The sequence below is a fragment of the Microtus ochrogaster genome, chromosome 10 (genome assembly GCF_000317375.1).
Source record: "Microtus ochrogaster isolate Prairie Vole_2 chromosome 10, MicOch1.0, whole genome shotgun sequence".
Lineage (NCBI taxonomy): Eukaryota > Metazoa > Chordata > Mammalia > Rodentia > Cricetidae > Microtus > Microtus ochrogaster.
This window is the reverse complement of record NC_022016.1, coordinates 48,259,528-48,270,859: the sequence shown is the minus strand read 5'-3', so window position 1 is coordinate 48,270,859 and position 11,332 is coordinate 48,259,528. Positions and strand designations below refer to the sequence as shown.

Sequence of the window (11,332 nt, the reverse complement as noted above, 5' to 3'; positions counted from 1 at the left end):
TTCATGTCTGGTTTCCTTTCCTTACCTTGGGGGATTGGCTTCCAATTCTTGAAGTTTTTCCTCTAGCTTTCCTTGTGTTTCAGCTAATTCATCATATTCCTAACAGAAATAAATAAGCAAACAAACAAATGTGATTTAGCCTCAGGGTCACATATTTACCTTGTTTACATGTGATGCATTTCCTGCTCAGACCACATACACAAGGTGTGACTGATTCAACTGAAAGCTGGGTCAAACCTCAGGGGTTTTGTTGTTGTTGTTTTTAATCCTGGAAACAAGCTATGAATCTGGGATAAAATGGGGCAGGAGGGAAATGGTAAACACACTGGAGTGCTCCCAACAGGCAAGCAAAATCACAGAAGCTACCATGCTGTCAGCTCCTCTCGGGGCCCTGGTGTGGGATTCCTTACAAACAGTTCGTAAGTCTCACAAGGATTCTCCAAGCTACTTATCACCAATAATACCACACTGTAGATGAGGTGACTACAAAGGTCAAGGTGCTGGGGACACCGTGTGAGATACGAAACCACAGTGTGACTTCAAACTCCACATGTCAGGATAACAACTGTGAAGGAAATAGCAATCTCACCCCATACTGAGGAATTAACTCTCCATGGCTCTTTAGGTACCTAACCATCTTCTACATAGCACACTGCCATGGACTATAGCTTTGTCTTTTCTCGGTGTTACCGCCTCTACACTTCTTTTCAGGGCATAGTGGCACTGACCTTGCAGAGGGCAGTCAGGTCCCTGTGCTTGCTTTTCACTAAGAACTCCGCTGTAATATCTCTGGGCGGCTTCACTTCCGATGCTTCTTTGTATTGTTGATGGAGTTCTTTAATTTTCTCCTTCAAATTTACCATCTAAGATGGAAAAGTAAAAAATTTTCATACTGGCCAGTCGGTGGTGGCGCACGCCTTTAATCCCAGCACTTGGGAGGCAGGCGGATCTCTGTGAGTTCAAGGTGAGCCTAGTTTATAGAGTTTCCAGGTCAGCCAGAGCTACAGAGAAATCTGTCTCATAGATAGATAGGCAGACAATTTTTTTCAGGTTAGATAGTAGTGTAATCTATTTCGAAAAAACACATGCCGTTGGCATTGGCTCTCCCTATACAATGTTATAAAAGATCCTTAGAATTTCTGAATACCTCATTCTGTATCATGCTATTTGTAGGGAAAAAGTTTAATAGAGGTTTCCACAACACTATCAGATAACTAAGATTCCTGTCTTACAAAAGAACAGAGAGGGAAAAAGAGTATTCCACTTAAGAAAAAAAATACTAAAACAACCTACCATCAATTTAAGTTTATTTTGGGAAAACAGTTGTCATTGTTTTGTTTTGGAGACAAGAACTCACTATGTAGCCCACGGCTTAAACTCACAATCCTTCTTGCCTTCGCCTCCTAGGTGTTGAAATAGCATAGGTTCACCACTATGCCCGGCTTTGTTCCTTTTGTAAGTTTACTTTTATTTTATGTGCACTGGTGTCTGCCTGCATGTATATCTATGTGAAGGCATTAGAACCCCTATAGTTGGAGTTACTAACAGTCTTGAGCTGCCACACGGGTGCTGGGAATTGAACCTGGGTTCTCTGGAAGACCAGTCAGTGCTTTTAACCACTGAGCCACCACTCCAGCCCCCTATTCCCTTCTTTTAAACATGTAAAAGGTCAAATCATCACACAAAGAACTTTATGTGATTCATTCCTAATGTTAGTTTTTTTCAGGTACCAACAGGGTGTTGAAGTCTGGCCCACAGATGTCTGCTAACTCTCAATTCTCAACCACTCTTCAATCCTTGCCACAGTCCATACAGAGGTGGGCTGGAGCTCCTAGTGTGACAGGAAGCTTAACAGGAGTGAGGTGTCGTCCACCCCCCGCTGATGAATCATTTCTCCCTAAGCTGACATCTTTTGCAGTTGGGTAGGATAAGAGAACTACGACTGTATCTGAATTATCTGGAACCTGGAACTGAGAAAGTGATGACAGAAACCTCAGTTAGGGAATGGAAGTGGGAATGTTGGCATTTCGAGAGAAATAATTATGACAATGAATGAGCTGACTTCTTCATCAATGGGTACTTGGTTCTAGTACAGCTGATCTTGCTCTAACTGCAGACTTCAGTAGAAGTGCTGACAATCAACTGTAGTTAGGAAGGGTATGTATGGGGGACAGCTGGGCCATGCTTCTCCATGGAGAAAAACTCCAGAAAGGCCTTTAACATTCCTAAGTGTAAGGAGTGCCCTTGTTTTCACCTTTTGGGCTGTAGGAACCATGAATGCAGAGTTCTACCTTATTAAGAAGCTCTTTCAACTCCTCCTGCGTTTTTACTATCTTCTTCCAGTGTTCAATCTGTTCATCTTTGACATGCTTCTCCTGTAGCCTGTAAAGACAACGCAAGTGACCCAGCCAGCTCTATACCATAAAACATGCGCCCAGCCAAACACCTGAGGACCAAAGCCCACTGACTGTCTAATATTCAGACAAGAAAGTTAGCTGGTTATTTGTTTCCTGACCCATAAGATAAATAACACGCATTTTAGACCTGAAACTGGTTTTGGGGATTCTATAATTATTTTAAAAATTATTTTAAATGTTTTATTTTGGAATTCATTTTTTAAAATTTATTTTTATTTTGTGAGTGTTTCATGTACCTGCAGAGGCAGGAAGCAAGGGAGTGTCATATCCTCTGGTACTAGAGTGACAGACTGTTATGAGCTGCCACATGGGTGCTAGGAACTGAACCCAGATGGTTTGAAGGAGCAGCCAGTGCTCTTAACCACTAAGCCATCTCTCCAACTCTGACTTTGGAATTTAAACATTCATATGAATATATGTAAAAATTAGCTCAAATAAGACTTATGAAAAACTTAAAGAATAAACAGCAATCTGTAAAATGGAATTCACAGTATGATAAACAGTTTCTAAATACTTACTGAATGACAACCTCCAATGCCTGGCCAAGGGATACAGGTTTATTATTGAGGACGTTGAAGTCTAGCTGGTGACTAAGGTAAGAAGTGGCTTCTAGCAACCGGTTAAATTCTTGTTCTACCATTTCATCTTTCTCTTTTGGAACCTGAAAATATGAAGTATAGCAGAGTTGGTCCTTATCAAACTACTCCCAGTCATTCATGAACACATAAAAATGTTCCACAGTTTAAGAGGCCAAAATATGTATTTCAAAGGAAAACCTTTGAGGACAATGGTTTGACTTTTTCTATGAAGTGGTTAAATCCATTTAAATGAGATATGAAATGTTTCAGGCCTGAAATATTTCCCTCTCTCCCACTTGTTCCCTCAGAGCAAGGACTCAACCTATAGTAACAGCCACAAGACCTGCACTGGCACTGGCTGCGGTTCCATGAAGCACAGGTACACCGCGCTGGGCTGACATGCAAGGACACACTAGAAAAGTCCCGGAGGACAAAGACTATGATCATACACCTGAAGACCTCCAAAATAAGAGCCAAATGAGAAGAAGAGGCTCAAGTTATCTGTTTTGTTCAAAGATGAAAGAATTTCAAGGGACAGTAGGAAACGGAGAAGTCAAAGTCATGGCATTAACAATAACACATGAGCACCTTACTCTTTTACATAGTAATAATGGATTCTCATCTTCAGAGTTGAATGACAAAGCTCTTAGACTAGGAATAACTGAGTTACTGGAAGGGAGCAACTCCGACGCAGTCCTCTGGCTGACCTAGACTATTCTGTGCGGTCTACTGAGAGCATCAGTTCGTCATTCCTCTGTTGTATCTCAGCTTTGTTCAAAGTATTCTACCTGCACTTCAGTCCCACTGCTGGATTCACGGCAACAGTGAGAAACAACAAAGCATGTCTAAGATAAGCATCTTTTGCCAGGGTTGGGCACGAGTTGGAAAATGGGATTTAAAATACAGACTTTGCAATCAACCTAAAGTAGGGAACGAGAAAACAAAGCATTAAAACAAGCTCCAGTAAACACCACGCCTAAGGTGTTTGGTAGGAAGTGGCTGCTGACAAGATCACTATGTAAGAGGCCACTTTCAGTGCAAACATTTCCACTTTGCACTTGCAAGTACACGGAGGAGGGAAGCACTAGACAATACCCCTCACAGGTAAACCCACGAGATTGGCCACTGGTATGGCAAAGATGACCTGTCAAAACAGGATAACTTTTACTAAAAGAGAAAGGGAAGAGGGCTGAAGCAGCCTGCTTTGGATCCATGAACACAATAGATACAAGTAACAACCAGTCATGCTTAATGCCTCAAGGACAGTGGAGGCTCTCACAGAGAATTAACTACTTCCAGACTAAAAGAAATCTAAACTCCAGTAATCTGTGTAGAGAAATGAGGCAGAGAATCAGACTTTAGATGCTTGGTGTCACATGCATTACTGTAGTTGCAGGGGCTGGTGATCAGAGTTATCTGGTGGACCCATTTCCACAGTGAAAGAAGAGCTCTTGGTGATGGTTCTGCTTGCTCTGACTACACCTATTAGAGCTGTTCAGAAACCTTCTTGCCATGAATTTCATTCACATTCTCATCAGTTACTTTTTCTCAGAGATGTGATGGCCATGTACAAAGTAACTCAAAATGAAGTCCTGCCCAAGAACTTGCTATTCCCAGTGCAACCCTGCAATGTGCTACAGAAGATGGTTCTAGTACTCTACAGTTAGCTCTCCTTCCAAAAGAGGAGACAATCACACTTCAATACAAACTCTACATAGCTGTGCAATGTCAACTGCAAGACGGCTTTTCCTGGAAGTTTCTATGCAGGTTTCTAAAAATGCCTCACAAGAGGATGCTCAAGAAAGAGGGACTAGACCACATATGCCTCTACTATGGGGCGGAATGTGCCAAAACACGAGAACGCAAATGGGACAGATTAAAGCTCTTCTAGTGCCAACTGGATGGCTTGCTTCAGACAAGCTTTAATCTTTGCAGTTAGGGTGACAGTCACATAAGAAAGTTCATACTGAGAGATACCCAGCACTCAGGTTCAGTAACTGGGTCTAGGGTGGTGGTAGAGAAATATTTAAAGGGACACTGTCAAGGTTAGAGGGACCAAATTGACCTTTTGTTTCTTCCCTCTATATTTCTGAGCAGCCTGCTTCATTCATTACACTTCCCCCTTTCCCACCCACACTCCCCACAAAAAAAAAAACTGATGTTTTACATGCGCTTTCAATGACAAAAACTCAAACAGCACCATCCCAACATATAGGCGCAACTCTACAACAACAAACCAGTGTGAATGTGTGATGGAGAGGATCATTGAAAGGAAAAGATTTAAGTGTTAAGCTTTTAATGGGTTACTGTAAACAGTGAAGAAAATGATTTGAAAAATTATGAAAAAATACCTTGACAGTGTCCTTTTAACCAGTGCAGCAGAGGGAGAAATAAACTGTAAATAACAGCCCAACAGCCACGTCAAGTTTAGTTTTGTATGACAGCAGTAAAATCAAGGCTTTAAACACATAGCATGACAGAAGCATTCTGTTAGCTTAGAAGCTGCAACCGCTGGAGAAATAAGGAACAGACTGTACAGAGACCAAAATGGGAAAGTCAAGGCATAGAAATGGCCAGGGGGTGGGGTAATTTAAAAAAGGCAGGGGGTGTGGTGGTGAAAAAGCAGCGATTAATAAAAACAAAACTCAAAGAACAGAAAACACAGAACAGTAACAACAAAATCAAACAAATAAAAAACTCAAACCAAAGGAGTACTGCCACATCTGACTGACACTGGATAACAAGACTGTATGCCCAGTACCCACTTAAACCCAAAGCTCAGCTATGAGATTATGTGAGGAAGTCAGCAACCAGGCCCATCCATTTCTGCCCAGGTGAGCAATTACAGTGATGCTAATGTTGCCAGTGCAACCAGGGGGAAGTGCTGAAGTCGGGCTGTTCTCCATTAATTTTAACATTTCAATTGGAAATGAGTATATGGAAGATGGTAAACAGCATTCGTGTCCACTGGCAAACCAGTATTGTTCAGGGAAAACCCAAATGTGTTTGTAATGCATTAAGATATTGAATTCATTGTTAAAAGGCCAATTACAAATGCTCTATTTTATATATCCAACAATTAAAACTTTCACTGTCAAGGCAAACACAGAAGCTCAACAGTCTAGCTGCCCATGTAGGACCACAGAGAATAGTGAGCTAGCTTAGAGATCATTGTCATTATGTTTTAATAGTTTAACAGGTGCTAGGGAGATAAGCTGCTTAAGTTTGCAAAGTGCCTGTCACACAAATGGAGGACCTGAGTTCAGAGTCCCAGAATTCACATAAAAACATAATACAGTTCAGGGGAGGCAGAGACAGGACAATCCCTAGGGCTTGCTGGCCAGCCAAAACAGCTCAGTCAGTGAGCTCCAGGTTCTGGGAGAGATCCTGTCTCAAAAATAAGGTGGAGAGTGAGAGTGGGAGACAACACCAACCTCTTATGTACACTCACACCCGAGACATGTACACACACAGATACAAAAAATAAATAGTAACCAACACCACCTATTACTTTCTCTTCTTATAGCAAAAAGTGGCTGGGTATGGAGCTGTGTCCTTAAGCAAACACTGCCTGTGATATCCATAAGGCCCTCCTCCCCCCACCCCTCTCTCTTAAATTTTGGTTTTTCAAGACAGAGTTTCTCTTTGCAGTCCTGGCTGTCCTGGAACTTGTTCTGTACACCAGGCTGGACTTTAACTCACAAAGTTCCACCTGAATCTGCCCCTTAAGCTGGGATTAAAGGCATGTGCCACCATGTCCGGTAATATCCATAACTTTGAGTATCTCCTGCCTTATAGAACATGGTAGAATTAGTCTCTATGTACTAGCAACAGAACCATCAAATTGTTACCCTCCTTTGTGGTACTAAGGACTGAACCCTAGACCATTGGGCTAAATACATCCCTGTCTTTTTATTTTGAGACAGGATCTACTTCAATTGCCTAGATTGGTCTTGAACTTAGGATCTTTCTGTCTCAGCCTCTGAAGCAGCTGGAATTACAGGACTGACACTGTGCTGAGCCAATTTTGATTGAAGTTGTACACAAAGAACATAGAATCTCATTTTTAAGAAATGGGATTTCTTAAAATCTAGGAATCTCAATGGCTGAGTAATCTCTACTCTAGGTGGGCCTTGCTGGCTCCGAGGAAAACTATTTTAGGTTTTTGTTTTGTTTTGAGACAGGGTCTTTCTTTTATGAAGCCTTGTCTGTCCTGAAACTTGCTATGTAAACCTGGCTTGAACTCATAGATCTACCTGGCTCTGAGTGCCAGGATTAAAGGTGTGTGCTACCACTCACAGCCTAAGGGAGCTATTTTAAAGCAGAAATAATCACACAGGCGATCATGGTGCTGCACACCTTTGCCCTGCCCCGTCTATCTTCCTGAGAAATCAGTCAGGTGTACAGAACAAGCATGAGAATCTGAGCTAGAACTCCAAGCAACAAACTGCTTCTCAGGTATTGACCACAGTGGCTTTAGGGAAATAAAGGGAGTCACAGTTTTCCATTCTGCAAAATGAGAAAATAACTACTACTCACTTAATTCTTTATATTTCTAAAACCACAAAGCCCTCATTTGTATTTATAAGCATATAAACAAGGCTCCCTGTATCTGTCCTTTAAGTGAAAAGCTAGTCTACAAGTCAACAGTTCCACATTCTCACTGAACTATATACCACTGGTCAGAAAAGAGACATTAACCCGGCTTCTTCTATAAGGCAAAAGGAAGAAAAGCTACGAAGAACTCTTTCCAAAACTAAAATGCCTAAAGAATCATCACCTGGGTATAGCACCAAATACAAATACATTGACTGAGGGGAAAAAAACTCCCCTGGGCTGGAGAGATGGCTCAGAAGTTAAGAGCACTTGTTGCTTTTTTTGTGAAGAACCCAGGTGATAGTTCACAACCATCTGTAATTACAGTAAGAGGGGATCCAACACCCTCTTCTGACCTCCATGGGCAACAGAAACACACTGTGTGCATAGACATACATACAGGCAAACACTCCTACACATAAAATAAAAAAATCTTTTTTTTTTAAATAAAAAATCTTAAAAAAAAATTGGGTCCAAAAAAAAAACTCCCAGATCTCTTGTTTAAACTATCAAATGCTCACCAAATGGGCTGGTTCTCAGATAGGGAGCTGAAGTTGGAACATAATAAGCAACCTTCTATAAGACGGCAGCACATACTTGTGCCCTTATGCAAGCTGCTTATCTTATCCTACACTGTGACAGGAGAGATTGGTGACCAGGCTTAGGGAGAACTTGCTAGTAGGTATTCTATTTTAGAACACAGGTTTAAAAACCATGTGTTAGATAAAAATCAAGTGCCAATAACAAACTCACAAAAGGCAGAGCACTGAGCACTAAGGGTCAATGACAGAGCAACTGCTACAAGCCTGAGGGCCTGGGTCGCATCCCGAACATAGCAAACAAAAATGTCAGCTAAGCTGTGCTGCGTAGCACAGGCCTGTTGTCTCAGCACTTGGGTGGCTCAAGTAGAGGCTCAGGAGCCAGTCACAAAAAAGCTTGTCCAACACTAAAGCACTTCTCCGGGTATCTCTTTACTATTGCTGCCTTGTTTCCTTACCCCAGCCAGGCTGTTTCCTGCTACTGCCCTCAAACACCTATCTCATCCTGTCACTTCCCTGCTCCAAACTCTCCTCCCAGCACCTCTACAGCAAGACAGCCTGACAGTGGAACTTGTCTTCTTGCCTCACCAGGATGAGCTCATCCTTCTCTCAGAAACCTTGGCACCTACTCACCTTCCTCAGCCCCAATGTACAACCCCAGGCTGAAGTCTTACCCTGCACCTCACAAACGTGCTCCCTCCCCTTCCACACTGCCCCAGCCACTCCCACACACCTTTCTGGAGGAGCTGGTTCTACCCAACCCTCAGCAAATCTGCCTCAACCTAGTGTTGCTGATAGGCTTCTGGTAATAGATTCTTCAGATCCTCTCTTTCCAAAGCAGAAACAGGACAAATTAAACAAACTGGAAAATGGGAGTTCATTTAGTATTCTTCTTTTGTAATATTTTTAATTTAATTTCCATAATAAAAATTAGAGGGGAGTTACTTCCAAAAAAGTAACATTAGGATGAAGTAGAGAACAGCTCTCAATTTTATATCAAATAAGTCAGCCTCTACCACATCCCACCTCTCATTCTACTCTGCTTATTTTGTTAGGTGTTTCCCCTAAGCTCTGGAAAGAAATCTGCACATTTTGGTGGATCTGAGCCAAAGCATTTCCTGAACATCAAGCCATAAAAACCCAAGGTACCTAGGATAAATAAGGATATTCCTTGAGATCATCAAAAAACCTCAAAGAGTAGAGAGTCTTACCTTTGGTAACAATAACTAAACCATGACATATGCAATATATAGCAAACTTTTCTTCCTCAAAATACAAAGTTAACAGTATGCTTACTTACAGTCTCTCTCAGACAATGGACTGTTATCCTGACAGGGGAGTTGGTCAAACTTCTGCTAAACACAAACTTACGAATTTTACTCATGTCTGCAAAATCAGAACTGTCAGAGCAGCCTAAGCCTGCCTGACCATGGCTTACCCACTGACACTTCTCAGACCAATCACCAGGTTCCTGATACTCTCACACCAAGGACAAGAAGCTCCTAGGCCTTAACTACCCTCTACTTCTGGGCAATTCTCACCATCTGGCTGCTCACTGCTCTGTCAGAAGCCCCCATCTAACTGTACACACAAAGTGAGGCGACAGAGCACACAGAGCTGAAGCACACAATGGAGGCACAGAACAAAAGTATGAAGAGTTAGGTTTAACTCCACAGTCTCTTGAAACAAGTAGCCAGGGCCAATTAAGTGCGTGGCCAACCTTCAGTAAACACTTATAGACAATGCCTAAGCAGACATGTAAGTTTGCACATCATCCCTTCCTCTATAGCTCAGAATTAAGAAAACAGTCAGGAAAATGCCAACTGTTTCAGTCTGTGTATTCACGTCATGCTCAGTAACAGAGTCCCCTGAAATTATTTCCAAATCAATAAAAGAAATTTTGAAAAGCTCTGTTTGTCATCAACTTACAGCTTGTCCATTGGCTTCATAAAGTGGACATTTTTGCTTGATCTTGGCCAGTTCCATATTTACTTGTTTGCTGACAACAGCCATGGGATTCCCTCCTAGAAGAAAACTCAAACAAATTTAGACTATCTTTGAAAAGAAAAACCTCAAAGTCAAAATTTTTACTCAAAATAAAAAATGGTACATCCAGCCTTAGTGGCCTACGCAAGTGCTGTGGCACTTTTGAGGCAGGAGGATAGAGTGTTCAAGTCCTGCTCGGGTTATGTACTGAGACACCCGTGGAATACTAAGGACCAAGTCCTGCTCGGGTTATGTACTGAGACACCCGTAGAATACTAAGGACCAAGTCCTGCTCGGGGTATGTACTGAGACACCCGTAGAATACTAAGGACCAAGTCCTGCTCGGGGTATGTACTGAGACACCCGTAGAATACTAAGGACCAAGCTCAGCACTAGAGCTTGTCGTCGTCTCCCATGTTCAGGGCACTGAGCTGGATCCCCGGCAGCCTTACCGAAATAAATGAGTGAAACAGCTGAAAACGCAGGATGTCAATTACAACTTCTTTTTTTAAAGCCCACACCTTCAATCCCAGTACTTGGGGGGCAGAGGCAGGCAAATCTATCTGTGAGTTCAAGGCCAGCCTAGTCTACAAGATGAGTTCCAGGATAGCCAGAAGTACACAGAGGAACCCCAAAATGTTAAATAAATGACTCATAATCCTCTAAATTAACATTTTAATCACAAATCCTGGGATTTAAGAGTATAGCATTACAGACTTCACATAAGAAATTATAACCCACTCTATTAAAGTTTTAACTTAGAATACATTGTAAACAATGTTATGCTATTGAGCTACCTTATTCTTGGTGTATATACATGCTTTACTGTATAGCAATTTAATCTTCTTTTTTTTAAATATTTATTTTATTTATTTATTATGTATACAATATTCTGTCTGTGTGTATGCCTGCAGGCAGGAAGAGGGCACCAGACCTCTTTACAGATGGTTGTGAGCCACCATGTGGTTGCCGGGAATTGAACTCAGGACCTTTGGAAGAGCAGGCAATGCTCTTAACCACTGAGCCATCTCTCCAGCCCGCAATTTAATCTTCTAAAGTGGTTTCTAATGCTGTGCCATTATAAACAATGTCATGTTAGAAATGATCCAAACAACATTGTTCACTTGTCTTTTTCTCCTTAATGTCTTTGAATTAAAAAAAAAAAAAAGATACCCAATATCAAAGGAAAAATGTACAATTTACATTTTTCAGTCTT

General features: G+C 41.7%; 1 protein-coding gene across 1 annotated transcript in view; it reads right to left on the bottom strand.

Annotated features, from left to right (window-relative positions):
* The window catches only part of Kdm1a (lysine demethylase 1A), a gene marked incomplete at its 5' end in the record, with an annotated part of 56,635 nt that overhangs the window by 7,568 nt on the left and 37,735 nt on the right, over window positions 1-11,332 (bottom strand). Inside the window, 6 exons of the mRNA XM_026782273.1 lie at window positions 26-99; window positions 729-863; window positions 2,292-2,382; window positions 2,936-3,078; window positions 5,347-5,358; window positions 10,060-10,154. Coding sequence (XP_026638074.1) covers window positions 26-99; window positions 729-863; window positions 2,292-2,382; window positions 2,936-3,078; window positions 5,347-5,358; window positions 10,060-10,154 — 550 coding nt within the window. The remainder of the gene's footprint in view (window positions 1-25; window positions 100-728; window positions 864-2,291; window positions 2,383-2,935; window positions 3,079-5,346; window positions 5,359-10,059; window positions 10,155-11,332) is intronic.